Genomic DNA, 16,972 nt, shown 5'->3' on the forward strand with positions numbered 1-16,972 from the left:
TTGTTCTGGAAGTTATCTTAAATAAATTTAAGGCTGAGCTGGACAAACATTTGGAGTCAATAGATGAGACATTATCTATTCACAAGTGGGGTGTTTTTTTGGCTGATACTGCATAAGCTTGCTTTCTTGCATCATATGCCTCTTCTAATGCTAATAACTGAATAGATTCCATCCACCCCAGGTGCCTTTCTTATGTTCAATTTCAACAATTTCTCCTCCACTTTGTTCTCAGTTATTACAAAATCATTTTGCTCCCTACCAGAGTTTGATAAGCTTCTTGCCTCCACGTTCCTACAGACTTCCTCATGTGTGAATGTAGATGCAAAATGTCCATTCAATTTGTCAGCTACCTCAGCAGATTCATCAATAATCAAACTGTCGATATCAAGTGGACCAATCTGATTCATCCCCTTCCTTCTAGAGTTTACATAAGTAAAGAAGTCTTTATTGTTTTTCTTTGCATCATTTTCCAAAGATTTCTCATAATCTGCCTTTGCTTGCCCAATGTTCTTTGTGACTTGATTACAGACTATCTTATATCTACCATAGGCATCTGTGTCTTCTGATAATTTATATGCATCCCATGCATTTTTCTTCTCTGCAGTGGGTCTCATTAGTTCATCTGACTTTCATTTAGGCCTAAACCTTGAACATATTTCTTTGTATGAAAATCCTAGCAACTTCCAAGATTAATTCCTTGAATGCTTCCCATTTAGAATTTGCTGTTGGTAACGTCATCACTTGGCCTGACTGTATAGAATTTAAAAAATCTCCAAGGCCAATGTAGTCACCTTTACGAAAGCAAAAACTCTTCCCTCTATCCCTGATGATAATTACTTCTTTAAGTAAATCCCACATCACTACACTGTGATCACTGCCACCTAGTGGTCCCTTTATCTGCAGATTCTTATTGCTTGAAGAATCACTGCGGATAATCGGATCAAGAGTATTTCTCCCTCTGGTTGCCTCTCGAACATGCTGCTGCTGTAGAAAGCAATCATCCAATAAATTCACACCAGTCTTGCTAGTATGTGAGTGACAACCCACAAGTTCCAGTCTATATCTGAGAAGTTAAAATCTCCCATTATACGACAATCTGATCTACTAGCTTGCTCTATTTCTCTGTAGAGTTGTTCATTGTAATCATCAGAGTCATTAGGCCTCTAACACACTGCTACTATCAACTTGGTTTTCCCAGTGCTTATGTCACACAGAACTGACGCAACACTGCACTGTCCACCGATGTCAACTGCATGCCCTTCCTTAGATTTTATGTTTCTTAACTAACAGCATCACACCTTCTATCCTTTCTATACACATTGTACTACCCAAATTCCAATTCTGCATTCCTTATCTCTGTATGACACCGTGTCTGTGATATCCCAACAAAATCAGCCTTTGATGTCTTCACCTCAAATTCATCAAATTTATTTACTATACTCCTAGCATGCAAGTATATATGCACCTGTTCTTGCTCCTAGTTACCCTAACACAACCCATGTATTTACTTGTTCCATGATGACTATCAGCAGTCCTTGAAATTTCCGCTGATTCCAATAGAAACTGTGCAAGTATTCAACGCTGCCTGTGGCTACTGTGAATACCCAGCAAATATTCTTGCACCCTTTCTATTTAAGTGTATCCGATCCCTGTACAAACACTCTCTCCTGTTAACAAACACACACCATGCTGAGAAAAATTCTACCCCCATGGGCCTTGCACAATCTCTCCAGGGCAGAATCAATTGACAAGGCTGTCATCATATCCTCCCTCCTATCATATCTGGGCAGAATTGCAGACACTTTCAAATTTAATCCTAACTCCAAACTTTTTTTTCAACATTGACCTGTACTCATTAAGTAAGTCTGCAGATCTACTCTTAATGTCGTTATTTCCAACATGTACAACAGTATACCCTTTCTGCTCTTAAAAGATGATATCTGTTCTATATCATCAACTTTTGCCCATGGCAGACTTACCCTGGTCCTATTCCACTTAACCTTTTTGCACAATATATTTTCCATCTCCCTGACCATAGTGTCACCAACAATACCTAGCTCCTGTGGGACAAGCACATTCTGCCCTGAAGGTTGCCACTGTGTTGTCTGATGCACAGGAGTGAGCACTGCCGTTGAGTTGGGCAGCTGAGAGTTTGATCGGCTCCCCTATTTCAATTCGTTCAAAGGCATCTACCCTGCTCTTCAAACTCTCATAGATGCTCATCAGAATGTTGAGTTGGTGCCTAATTTCTTAATCATCTATTCAATTACACTCTGTGCAACTAGAATGCACAAAGACATTCTTAAATGTTCTTTAACAGTATTTGTAATAATGAAAAGTATTGTTCTTGTTGTTTTTTTTTTGTTTTTTTTTAATATTAGTGGGTCTTGTATAATGGAACGTACTGTATTGTGCCTTGTGGAAAGTTATTTTGAAGTTTTCTGAGACATTATTACAAATGGCCACTTAGTATTAATATCAGTAGTGGCATATGATCCAAGGAAGCAAGCTTATAGAACATTATCCAAAAAAAAAAAAAAACTACCTCTCAAATAGTTTGCATGGTTCTTCCTAATATTATTCAAACTACCGACTAAGACATCAGATGGAAGCTGTTCCAACAACCCACTGACCGAAAGAAAACTTCTACATACCATTCCTTCCTCAGTTTGAATTTATACTCCCTCGTGTGTGTGTGTGTGTGTGTGTGTGTGTGTGTGTGTGTGTGTGTGTGTGTGTGTGTGTGTGTGTGTGTGTGTGTGTGTGTGTGTGTGTGTGTGTGTGTGTGTAGTCTTAGCAAGAGGAAGGATGCTGTCTGCTTGCCCAATCTGTTTAAAATCCTTTAACACCTCAATGTGAATTGGAATATCATTGGATTGGTTTGGCTGAAACAAGAAGAAGAAGAAGAAATGAATCACTTATAAGTTTATCAAGTGGAAATCTGCTGTACACCAATGGAAATAGTGAAAGGAGTGAAGGTGGAGTTGGGTTTCTGGTTCATAAAGATTTTAAAAACAACATTTTGGAATTCAGAATACATCACCAAGGGTGTCAAGACTAATATTCAAGATTTCTAAGAGGTACAAGCTAAAGATTATAATGATTTATGCACCAACATCGAGCGGTGATGATGAAGAGGTTGAAGAAATGTACACCGAAATTGAGTCTTCTAGATGAGCAGAAAACCCAATACACTATTATTATGGGAGACTTCAATTCTAAGGTTGGAAAAAGACAAAACAGCGCAGAAAGGGGAACTATAGGAAATTTTGGAATTGGTGAAAGAAATGAAAGAGGTGAAAGACTTGTGGAATTTGCAGAATCTCAAGGACTGTCAGTAATGAACACTTTTTTCAAGAAAAAGGTGAACAGAAAGTGGACATGGAAGAGTCCAAATGGATTAACTACTAATGAAATCGACTTCATCCTCACTAGCAGAAGATATATTGTGAATGATGTTACCATCCTGAATAAGGTAAATGTTGGAAGTGATCACAGAATGGTAAGATGTACACTTGATATAGATGTAGGAAAGGAAAAAACTGACTCGAGTAAATAATACAAAGTTCTTTGAGATAACAGAGGAGGAGAAAAAGCAGTATGTACTGGAACTTAAGAACAAGTTTGAGCTTCTGCAGACTGCTCAGGACCAAGATATCGACGAGGAATATTACAACTTTCTGAAAGTGATAAAGCCCAAGAAACCCAAAGAAGAAAAAATTAGTCAAGAAACACTTGTCATGATGAACCGAAGACAACAAATGAAGAGCAAGAAAAACACTGATAGGGAGAAAATCGAGTATACTGAGTTATGCAAAGCCATTAGAAAGAGACTCAGAGAGGACATAAGAAGATTTAACACAAGAAAAGTAGAACAAGCATTAAGGGAAAACAGAGGATTTAAATCAGCAGACATGAGCAGTAATACAGAAAGACAAATGATACTGAAACTGAAGAATAGGGATGGTGTACTTATAAACAGCAGAGAAGGCATAATTCAAATAGCAGAAGACTACTATAGAGAATTATACAAGGAGCGAGGGAATGATGCCAGCAGTGGGGAAGATGGATTGCAAAGTAGCAACACATACGACATACCCGATATTCTTCCTGATGAGGTAGAACATGCATTGAAGAAAATGAAGAATCAGAAAGCCCCGGGGGAAGATAAAGTTACTGTAGAGTTGTTAAAATTGGGAGGAAGAGACATAACACAAAAACTAGCAAGGCTCTTCACAAAGTGCATTAGAAAAGGTGTGACGCCTAAGCAGTGGAATAATGCAATCATAGTTTTGCTGCATAAGAAAGGAGATAAATCAGAAATTGGAAATTATAGACCAATCAGCTTGTTATCCCACATCTACAAGTTATTCACAAGGGTCATTACTAACAGATTAGAAAGAATACTTGATGAGAATCAACCGAAAGAGCAAGCTGGCTTTAGGACAGGATTCTCAACTATGGATCACCTTCACGTAATATCACATCTAATGGAGAAAGCAAATGAATATAAAACACCATTGTGCCTGGCATTTGTGGATTATGAAAAGGCATTTGACTCCATACAGCATAAGGCAATGTTTCGGGCACTGGAAAGACAAGGCATTGATACCCCATATATTATGATTTTGAAGAAAATATATGAAAGTGCTACCTCCTTTATTAGACTAGACAAAGACAGTAGGAAATTTAAAATTGAGAAAGGAGTTCAACAAGGAGACACAATATCTCCGAAGCTATTTACTGCTGCCCTTGAGGAAGCTGTCAGAAGATTAGACTGGTCGCAGAAAGGAGTCAATGTGAACGGAGAGTACCTAAACCATTTACGTTTTAAGCCACGATCCCAAAGAATTAGAGGAAAATCTTAATCAGTTATGCACAGCTAGTAAGGATTTTGGACTAAAGATGAATATGGCTAAAACAAAAGTAATGATGAACAAGTATGCCACAGAAAGGGAAATAATGATTGAAGGAGCAGTAATTGAAAAGGTGGTGTCATATACTTATCTGGGACAAGTTATTAGCTGTAATAATGATAAATGGCTGGAAGTCAAGAGAAGAATAAATTTTGGATGGATAGCATTCAGGAAATATAGTCACATACTGAAGAGCAATATCCCAGTTTGTCTGAAACGTAAAATAATGAACCAATGTATACTCCCCACCTTGACTTATGGAAGTGAAACTTGGGCACTCACCAAAAGAATGGAAGAGAAGCTGAGAACTACACAGCGAAGAATGGAATGAATCATATTAGGAATCAGACTGTTAGATAAGAAGAGAAACACATGGATTAGGCAGCAAACTCAAGTAAAGGACATTCTTATCAAAACTAAAGAACTAAAATGGTCTTGGGCAGGACACATAGCTCGAAGACATGATGACAGATGGACTAAGAAAATAACAGAATGATCCAAGAGGAGCTAGAAGAAAACCTGGAAGACAAAGGCGGAGATGGATAGATGAAATTCATGAGTTTGTGGGTAGTAAATGGATGGCCAGTGCTCAAAACAGAAGGAACTGGAAAGTTGCTGGAGAGGCCTTCATCCTGAAATGGTTTGAAAATGGCTGATGATGATGATGATGATGAACACCTCAATCAGATCACCTTGCAGGAGCATGATCTCCAGATGCTGCAATTTGCTGATTCATAGCCTTCCTTGATAAGAACACTCCTTTGTTCCCCTCGCCACTCTCATTGCGCTTCCAGACCCCTCTATGCAGTACTCAAGGTGGTCTTACCATTGCCTTGTACAAAGGGATAATCATCTTATCTCTACAAGAAAAATTCCTTTATATCATTAACAAAAACCCCCTTCAGCTATTCTGGCAGCCTCTGCACTGTTCACAGAACTTCATATCTGACTGCACAATTACCCCCTCCCCCCCAATACCTTTTCACCTTCCACTAAACTGAGTGTAGTACCACAAGGTTCGTTCATCTGGGATTACTGCTACCCATATGCAATATTTTGCATTTGTGTTCACAGTGTTCACAAAGTCATTTAGCTCCTTGTTAAGAGTTTGATAAACTTTTAGCATCCCCTTCTCTAAAGAATTCCTCATGTGTGAATGTAGTTGCAAATACCTATTCAATTTGTCAGCAACCTGAGCAGGGTCATTAACAGTTCACCCATAGACATCAAGTGGCCCAATGTAATTCAACCCCTTCCTTCTACTATTAATATAAGCATAAAAGTCTTTGCTGTTTTTCTTTGCATTCTTTGCCAGAGACTACTCATAATCTGCCTTAGCTTGCCTAACCTCCTTTGTGACTTGATTACAGACTAATTTATGTCTACCATGGGCTTCTGTATCACCTGATAATTTATACGCTTCCCATGCACTTTTCTTCTCTGCCATGTGTCTCAGTAGTTCATCTGGCATCAATTAAGTCTAAGTTTTGGAACATTAGGCCTACAATAAAATTCACTATTCAAATCCAATGTTGCCAGATAAGATGAAAAATCACAAATTGGGCTACAAATGGTATCTTTGTGCAACGAAATCAATATATTTGGCTATATGCAAACTTTTTTTTTTTTGTAAGTTTAATTCAGTTTTCAGTTTTATGTGCAGTATACTAAATATCATCAGTAATGGATATTTTATATCTATTTTTGTTGAAATAAAAATTATATAATCCATCACTGTATAATGATATACAGTATTTTTTTTTTTTTTTTTTTTTTGAAATGACGTACCATATAATAACTTATATAAGCTAATATTTATAATAAGGGGTGAGTATCTGAGCTGGCCAAACCAAATCATCATCACATTTTTTTTTTTTTTTTAAATCGGTTGCTTTTTCTTACAAGATCAGCAAAATAAGGTTGAAGAAATTATGTTGAAATTAAGTTACAAATTTATTGTCTACATTTGTGAATACTCAGTATAATTACTGGCTACTTAGTACTCTCTCCTATCCAAGAGGACCCTTGTGCTAAAGATTGGAACAAAGACCTTCCAGCATCACATAACGGTGTGCCTCAAGGGGGGTCCTGTTTGGCATTCTCTTCACGACAATCATGGTGCCGTTTGTGCCAACAAATGCAAATGCAATTGGATCACATATGCTGACGATGTCAAGCTCCTTACTAGGATATTGCCATCCGACTCAGCAGCTGAAACTACTCAGCAAATCAGTAGCAAACTGCAGGACATGGTTGACTACCTTAATCCTTTCAACCTCCAAATTAACCCCCTAAAATCGGCACAAATAATTTTTTCACTAAAGGGCAGCCCAACAATGTTGGAACCTGTGCTCAATGTCTCCTCAATTCCAAGCATTCAAACACACAAAGATCTGGGGGTTGTTTAGGACTCCAAGTTATCCTTCAACGATCACATAAACCTCATACAGTCGAGGCTGACTTCATTATGCTGGGTCGCCAAACAATAGCTGCTCCACACCACCGACCTAAACCTAGTAAAAAGATACAACTTATCAAACCTATACCCGACAATACTGTTTGCTTCAGAGATATGGGCCTCAGCTGCTGAATCCAACATTAAAAGAATATTCTGTGCCAAATTCTGGCTTCTAAAATGGGCTAACACCAAACTCCACCTTCCCCCAGCTCTCAGATCAATGCAGTTAGCAAATGCCCTTCAACTGCGCAGGCTCCAATCCTACATTGGAGAAAGAAGACTCCTGTTCACCATCAAGATGGCCACCGGTAAAATCACAGAGCTGAACTTCTGGGATCACTGCTCTTGGCACATTCCTCCTCCTTATCTCCAGTCATCAGCACAGCTGCTAGCAAACCATAACCAGCTAGTACTAACTGGCAGATTCCTGCCAAAGCAAATGCTGCCATCACTGCAAGTGATCGACGGGGACCTGGAAGAAGTGGTCAACAATAAAAAATACAGCAAGGGAATCCTCGTCAAACTGAAAATGTAGAACTGTGCTTTATTGCCTTCCAGTAATCTGGGTTTATGTAACATATATGTTTTTCTCATGTGTATCTCTTTTGTAAATATGTATTGTAAACCCCTGGCACCACCATGCCTTGACGGGACTAATTGTTTGTATATCACGCTGCAATTAAAGATTCTATTCTATATACTTTTATTATGGACTGATATCTTTTGATGTTGGATGGCTTTCAACCTTGTTGCAGTATTTTACCATTCATATGTACAGTACCCTACCAAAAATATTTGGAAACCCCTGCCAGTAGTGTGAATGAAATTAATGCAAAGCAGGGTAGATTTAAAAGCAACTATAAAGATTAATTAATTTATTTATATAAATGACTAAACAACACAATTGTTAATGTGAATGTGGTGTAAGCCACTTTTGGTCTTAAATACAGCAGATAGCCTGTGCAATAAATATTCTACCAAGTTTTGTTGGAAACATTTCACAATGCTCATGCAGAAAATCTTTTAATGCAGCTTTGAAAAGTCAGCCACTGGTCAGTTTTTCACAATGCCTCCAGTTCATTTCAATGCTTGCTCTCATGTTGGGAAATTTTTGGCATATCAATTACATAGATCATGGTACTCCAGTTTTTAGAACTCCATTTGTGTGTTATATCTGTTCAGGAAATAATACACACCAAATTTCTTTTTGCTTCAGTTTCGTGTTGTGCAGTTTAAAAACCTGAAATAACTCACAGTGGGAACCCCTACTCCACAACCTGATTTTTGGCTTACTTCAGCCCCATTTAAAGAGGCCTATGAGAGTTCCTCCAGGATTCAAACTGACACCTCTCCAAAACATGTGATTATCAACGGTGTCCCTTTAATTTTGATAACCTAGTGTATACCTAAAATGGGGCTACCCATGTTCATAATTTGCTACTGCTCATGAGATTATTCAACTTTCTTGTATCCCTGTTTTGAATCAGTTGTTCGTATTGTGAGATTAACTGAAGTGTCAGTTCAAATGTTCGTTGTGAGATCTCTGGTGAGAGAGGATATATCACACTGTTTTGTGGGAAATGGAATGAATAGAGGTGTCTATACCATTGCCATTGGCCTAGTGAAATTACTGAATACTGAAAGGCACCAACGGTCATGCCTCTTATTTTCAAACTCTTAAAGATCACTGTTTTGCCACATTTTAAATTATATTAGAACATTTGATGCTCTGCTGCTGTGTTCCTTCTCCACCACTGATGAGAGGATCATATTTCATAGCCATTAAGAGTGTAACTTCACTGTTAGAAAAAAAAAAAAAAGTAGTTCTTCTAAAGTTCTTCTATCGAGGCAATGTTAGGTGGGTCGGAAAACTGCTAGATTGGGGGGGATACAAGGACTAATAGATTAACAGTAGCCACTGGCAGAGGTGAAAGTGATTCTTGCACTGCTTCTATTGGAATGAGCCGCAGCCTGGAAAATAAGATGCAGGATATTTCAGAGACTGCTGGGAATCATTGGGGTACAAGTAAACACATGGGTTGTGTTAGGGTAGCTAAGAAAAAGAACAGGTGCATGTATACTTGTGTGTACACCAATGCTAGGAGTTTAGTAAATAAATTTGATGAATTTGAGGTATTGCTCAAAACATCAAAGGCAGATATTGTGGGGATTTCAGAGACGTGGTGTCACACAGATATAAGAAATGCAGAACTGGAATTTGGGGAGTACAATGTCTACAGAAAGGATAGACAGGATAGGAAGGGAGGAGGGGTTATGCTATTAGTTAAAAAACACATAAAATCCAAGGAAGTGAAGCCAGTCGACATCGCTGGACAGTGCAGTGTCGAGTCAGTTTGGTGTGACATAAGCATTGGGAGATCAAAATTAAGAGTAGGAGTGTGCTATAGGCCTAATGACTCTGATGAGTATAATAACAAACTGTTCGGAGAAATAGAGTGGGCCAGTAAATCAGAGAGTCTTATAATGGGGGATTTTAATTTCCCAGATATTGACTGGAATTTGGGGGCTGGTCACTCACACAGTAGCAAGGCTTTTGTGGATTTATTGGATGATTGTTTTCTACATCAGCATGTTCGGGAGGCAACTAGAGGGAGTAATACTCTTGATTTGATTATCAGTAGTGATTCTTCATGCATTAAGAATCTGCAGATAAATGAACCACTTGGTGGCAGTGATCACAGTGTGCTGAAGTGGGAGTTACTCAAAGAGGTAACTACCATTAGGGGTAAAGGGAAGGGGTATTGCTTTCGTAAAGGCGACTACAATGGACTGAGACAGTATTTAAATTCTATACAGTGGGATCAACTGATGATATTGCCAACAGCAAATTCAAAATGGGAAGCATTCAAAGAACTTATCGTGGAAGCTACTAGGCTTTACATACCAACTAAGAAATATTGTTCAAGGTTTAGGCCTAAATGGTTGTCAGATGAACTAATGAGGCATATGGCAGAGAAGAAAAATGCATGGGATACATACAAATTAACACGTGACACGGACGCCTATGATAGATACAAGTTGATCTGTAACCAAGTTACAAAGGAGGTTAGGCAGGCGAAGGCAGATTACGAGAGATCCTTGGCAAGGGATGCGAAGAAAAACAGCAAAGAGTTCTTTACTTATGTAAACTCTAGAAGGAAGGGGATGAATCAGATTGGTCCACTTGAGATCGATGGGTCAACTGTTGATGACCCTGCTCGGGTAGCTAACAAACTAAATGAATATTTTGCATCGACATTCACACATGAGGAGTTATTCAGCAAGGGGAATGCCAGAGGTGTATTCAACTCTAGCAGTAAGCTAGAGAATCTTGTAATAACTGAGAGCAAAGTGGAGGAGAAATTGTTGAAGATAAACACAAGAAAGGCACCTGGGGTGGATGGGATCTATCCAGTTATATTAAAGGAGGCAGCAAAGGAGGTAAGCAAACCCTTAGCCATAATTATGAGAGCTTCCTTGGACTCAGGGGAGGTACCCATTGACTGGAGATGTGCAAATGTGACCCCAATTCACAAAGGGGGATCAAAGGCTGACACAAGTAATTATAGACCTGTGAGTTTAACTTCTGTTCCCGGAAAATTAATGGAGGCACTGGTGAAAGAAGCACTGCAGGATCATCTAGACAAGACTTCAGTTATAGCTAGGACACAGCATGGTTTTGTTAAGGGGAAGTCTTGCCTGACCAATTTGATTGGATACTATGATGCAGTCACAAAAGAACTGGATGCAGGGAATAACTTTGATATTATATACTTGGATCTTAGAAAGGCTTTTGATACTGTTGCACATGGAAGACTGCTGCACAAATTGGAGCAGTGTGGCATTGGAGGCAAGTTGCTGCTATGGATAAAGGGGTGGTTGAGGGGGAGAAGACAGAGAGTGGTAATCAATGGACACTGCTCATCGTGGACTAATGTTATTAGTGGAGTCCCTCAGGGTTCAGTATTGGGGCCTTTATTGTTTTCTGTATTTATAAATGATATTGATGATGGTATATCAGGCTTAATGTCCAAGTTTGCAGACGATACGAAGGTTGGCAGGGTTGTCAAGGACACTACTGACACTGTGCTGCTGCAACAGGATTTGGAAAGGTTGAGCAGATGGGCTTCGAGGTGGCAAATGAAGTTTAACATTGACAAATGTAAAGTACTACATATGGGAAACAGCAACCCCAGAGCAACGTATCAACTCTGTGGTACTACACTGACAGTGGTAGAGAATGAAAGGGACCTGGGGGTGGTGGTGCAGGCAGATATGAAGTTCTCTAAGCAGTGCAGACGAGCTGCAAGAGTAGCTCATGGTGTATTGTCAATGATATATAGGAATTTTTCTAGCCGGGATAAGGAGGTGATTATTCCCTTGTATAAGGCAATGGTCAGGCCACACCTAGAGTACTGTATACAGGCCTGGAGGCCTCATTTCAGGAAGGATGTAGAGCTGCTGGAACGAGTACAGAGAAGGGCAACTAGATTGGTGAATGGGACAAAGGGGTTCTCTTACGAAGAAAGGCTTAAGTTTTGCAAATTACAGTGTCTGGAAACTAGGCACCAGCGGGGTGATCTGATAGAGGTGTACAAAGCCTTGAATGGTTTGAGCATGCTCAATGCTGATGGGATTCTTCCTCTAGCTCAGAAAAATCACCTGAGAGGGCATAAATTCAAATTGAGGAAAGACAGATGTAGGATAGATGTGCGGAAATTTGCCTTTAGCCAGCGGGTGGTTGGTGAGTGGAACAGACTTCCATCCCTTGTCGTGGAAGTTGATAGCCTAAATAAGTTTAAGGCTCAGCTGGACAGGTATTTCGAACGAACAGAGGGGTGAAGTGGAAGTGGTTATTTTTATTTATTTATGTTACTTTTTTTTTTTTTTTTTTGGCTGATGCTGCATAAGCTTGCTTTCTTGCATCAAATGCCTCTACTAATGCTAAAATGCTAATGCTAAAAGAAAATATTAATAAATATCTTTGTAGCATATACTTTACTTGTTTTCAGATAGTTTGTAAATAGTTTATTTTTATATTTAAATGTTAGGTATTTTGGCAAGAAGTGGATTCAGGTATTAGAAGCAGTGATAGTTGCTGTGGTTTCTGCTTCTACTGGATTTCAGATGATATATTTTTCAAAGGATTGCCAGGAAATTGTTGGTAATATTACAAAATTCCCAATTCAGGTAATGGAAATACTGAACACATTATATAAAGTATTTTGTTTGCATGTAAACTGTTTCATACTGTGTTCATTCATCATATGACTCATTCAAAATCATTGTTGACAATGATTCTGACTAACCTGTGAAATTTTTTAGATTGTTTCAAAGAGAGAAAGTCAAATAGTTCCAGGTGATTAGCAAAGTTGGGAGAACAGTAGAAGCAACAAATGAATTTGAATGTGGTAGAGAGGTTTTAAGCCAGAGAAGATTCCAAATTGATAAGTCTTATGTTATTCACATGTAACTGTTAACCCCTCCAATCCCCCAAAAAATGGCAAAGGTACAACCAAATGCTGACAAAGTGTTTCATACCGTGTTAGTTTTTTGGATCAACATGGTGTAATTCTAACAGATTACCATCAGATGGGCTGTACTGCGATGGGGAAGTATTATTCCAACCTCCTCATAAAGTTACATGCTGCTATAAAAGAAAAACGACATGGGAAAGTTGTCAAAAGGTGTGTGCTTGCCCTACGATAATTCTTGCACATTCCTCACATGCTGCAATGAGATGTGCCCATGAATTGGAATTCAAAATATTGCCACATCCTGCTTATTCCTCTGACCTTGCACCCTCAGATTTCTTCCTCTTTCTTGCCCTGAAGTCTTTTCTTTGTGGAAAACACTTTGCTGATAATGGTGATGAGATGATAAGGAGGTGATTATTCCCTTGTATAATGCAATGGTCAGGCCACACCATGCAAGCCAGGTCTGGAGGCCTCATTTCAAGAAGGATGTAGAGCTGCTGGAACGAGTACAGAGAATAGCAACAAGATTAGTGAATGGAACAAAGGATTTCCCTTACGAAGAAAGGCTTAAGTTTTGCAAATTACAGTGTCTGGAGACTAGGCACCGGAGAGGTGATCTGATAGAGGTGTATAAAGCCTTGAATGGTTTGAGCATGCTCAATGCCGATGGGATTCGTCCTCCTGCTCAGAATAATCACCTGAGAGGGCATAAATTCAAATTGAGGAAAGACAGATGTAGGATAGATGTGTGGAAATTTGCCTTTAGCCAGCAAGTAGTTGGTTGGTGGAACAGACTTCCATCCCTTGTTGTGAAAGTTGATAGCCGAAATAAATTTAAGGCTCAGCTGGACAGGTATTAGCATTAACATTAGTAGAGGCATTTGATGCAAGAAAGCAAGCTTATGCAGCATCAGCCAAAAAAAAAAAAAAAAAAAAACCCACTTCCACTTCACCCCTCTGTTCGTTCAAAATACCTGTCCAGCTGAGCCTTAAACTTATTTAGGCTATCAACCTCCACCACAAGGGATGGAAGTCTGTTCCACCAACCAACCACCCGCTGGCTAAAGGCAAATTTCCGCACGTCTATCCTACATCTGTCTTTCCTCAATTTGAATTTATTCCCCCTCAGGTGATTATTCTGAGCAGGAGGACGAATCCCATCGGCATTGAGCATGCTCAAACCATTCAAGGCTTTATACACCTCTATCAGATCACCTCGCTGGTGCCTAGTCTCCAGACACTGTAATTTGCAAAATTTAAGCCTTTCTTCGTAAGAGCACCCCTTTGTTCCATTCACTAATCTTGTTACCCTTCTCTGTAATCGTTTCAGCAGCTCTACATCCTTCTTGAAATGAGGCCTCCAGACCTGTATACAGTACTCTAGGTGTGGCCTGACCATTGCCTTATACAATGGAATAATCACCTTCTTATCCCTGCTGGAAAAATTCCTGTATATCATTCACAATACTCCATGAGCTACTCTTGCAGCCCGTCTGCACTGCTCAGAGAACTTCATATCTGTCTGCACAACCACCCCCAAGTCCCTTTCATTCTCTACCACTGTCAGTGTAGTACCACAGAGTTGATACGTTGCTCTGGGGTTGCTGTTTCCCATGTGTAGTACTTTACATTTGTCAATGTTAAACTTCATTTGCCACCTCTCAGCCCATCTGCTCAACCTTTCCAGATCCTGTTGCAGCAGCATAGTGTCAGTAGTGTCCTTGACAACCCTGCCAACCTTTGTATCATCTGCAAACTTGGACATAAAGCTTGATATACCATCATCAATATCATTTATAAATACAGAAAACAATAATGGACCCAACACTGAGCCCTGAGGGACTCTACTAATAACATTAGTCCACGATGAGCAGTGTCCATTGATTACCACTCTCTGTCTTCTCCCCCTCAACCACCCCTTTATCCATAGCAGCAATTTGCCTCCAATGTCACACTGCTCCAATTTGTGTAGCAGTCTTCCATGTGCAACAGTATCAAAAGCCTTTTTAAGATCCAAGTATATAATATTAAAGTTATTCCCTGCATCCAGTTCTTTTGTGACTGCATCATAGTATCCAATCAAGTTGGTCAGGCAAGACTTCCCCTTAACAAAACCATGCTGTGTCTGAGCTATAACTGAAGTCTTGTCTAAATGATCCTGCTGTGCTTCTTTAACCAGTGCCTCCATTAATTTTCCTGGAACAGAAGTTAAGCTCACAGGTCTATAATTACTTGTGTCAGCCTTTGATCCTCCTTTGTGAATTGGGGTCACATTTGCACATTTCCAGTCTATGGGTACCTCCCCTGAGTCCAAGGAAGCTCTCATAATTATGGCTAAGGGTTTGCTTACTTCCTTTGCTGCCTCCTTTAATATAACTGGATAGATCCCATCCACCCCGGGTGCCTTTCTTGTGTTTATCTTCAACAGTTTCTCCTGCACTTTACTCCCAGTTATTTCAAGATTCTCTAGCTTACTGCTAGAGTTGAATACACCTCTGGCATTCCCCTTGCTGAATAACTCCTCATGTGTGAATGTCAATGAAAAATATTCATTTAGTTTGTTAGCTACCTGAGCAGGATCATCAACAGTTGACCCATCAATATCAAGTGGACCAATCTGATTCATCCCCTTCCTTCTAGAGTTTACATAAGTAAAGAACTCTTTGCTGTTTTTCTTTGCATCCCTTGCCAAGGATTTCTCGTAATCTGCCTTCGCCTGCCTAACCTCCTTTGTAACTTGGTTGCATATCAACTTGTATCTATCATAGGCTTCTGTGTCATGTGTTAATTTGTAAGTATCCCATGCATTTTTCTTCTCTGCCATATGCCTCATTAGTTCATCTGACATCCATTTTGGCCTAAACCTTGAACAATATTTCTTAGTTGGTATGTAAAACCTAGTAGCTTCCAAGATAAGTTCTTTGAATGCTTCCCATTTTGAATTTGCTGTTGGTAACATCATCAGTTGGTCCCACTGTATAGAATTTAAATACTGTCTCAGTCCATCGTAGTCGCCTTTACAGAAGCAATAACCCTTCCCTTTACCCCTAATGGTAGTTACCTCTTTCAGTAAATCCCACTTCAGCACACTGTGATCACTGCCACCTAGTGGTTCATTTATCTGCAGATTCTTAATGCATGAAGAATCACTGCTGATAATCAAATCAAGAGTATTACTCCCTATAGTTGCCTCCCGAACATGCTGATGTAGAAAACAATCATCCAATAAATCCACAAAAGCCCTGCTAGTGTGTGAGTAACCAGCCCCCAAATTCCAGTCATTATCTGGGAAATTAAAATCTCCCATTATAAGACTCTCTGATTTACTGGCCCACTCTATTTCCCTGTACAGTTCCTTATTATACCCATCAGAGTCATTAGGCCTATAGCACACTCCTACTCTCAATTTTGATCTCCCAATGCTTATGTCACACCAAACTGACTCAACACTGCACTGTCCGGCGATGTTGACTGGCTTCACTTCCTTGGTTTTTATGTGTTTCTTAACTAATAGCATAACCCCTCCCCCCTTCCTATCCTGTCTGTCCTTTCTGTAGACGTTGTACTCCCCAAATTGCAGTTCTGCATCCCTTATATCTGTGTGACACCACGTCTCTGATATCCCAACAATATCTGCCTTTGATGTTTTGAGCAATACCTCAAATTCATCAAATTTATTTACTAAACTCCTAGCATTGGTGTACACGCAAGTATACCTGCACCTGTTTCTATTCTTAGCTACCCTAACACAACCCATGTGTTTACTTGTACCGCAATGGCTCCCAGCAGTCTCTGAAATACCATGCATCTTGTTTTTCAGGCTTCTGCTCATTCTAATAGAAGCAGTGCAAGAATCTCTTTCACCTCTGCCAGTGGCTACTGTCAATCTATTGGTCTTTGTCTCCCCCCCAAGCTAGCAGTTTTCCGACCCACCTAACACTGCCTCGATAGCATCAGCAAATATTCTTGCACCCTTTCTATTTAAGTGTATCCCATCCCTGTAGAAGCAATCTCTCCTGTTAACAAGTACAGTCCAGGCTGAAAAAAATTCTACCACTTGAGCCTTGCACAATCTGTCCAGGGCCGAATTGATCGACAAGGCTCTCATCATATACTCCCTC

The 16,972-nt window shown here is 39.6% G+C and overlaps 1 protein-coding gene across 1 annotated transcript in view; it reads left to right on the forward strand.

The window, feature by feature from the left end:
- LOC150076452 (H(+)/Cl(-) exchange transporter 7-like) overlaps positions 1–16,972 on the forward strand; it is a 301,080-nt gene that overhangs the window by 154,183 nt on the left and 129,925 nt on the right. Inside the window, exon 13 of the mRNA XM_090387362.1 lies at positions 12,426–12,564. Within this exon, the coding sequence (XP_090243488.1) occupies positions 12,426–12,564 (139 nt within the window). The remainder of the gene's footprint in view (positions 1–12,425; positions 12,565–16,972) is intronic.

This window comes from Mastigoproctus giganteus, chromosome 13 (assembly GCF_048544385.1).
Source record: "Mastigoproctus giganteus isolate SK-2022 chromosome 13, ASM4854438v1, whole genome shotgun sequence".
NCBI classification, from domain to species: domain Eukaryota; kingdom Metazoa; phylum Arthropoda; class Arachnida; order Uropygi; family Thelyphonidae; genus Mastigoproctus; species Mastigoproctus giganteus.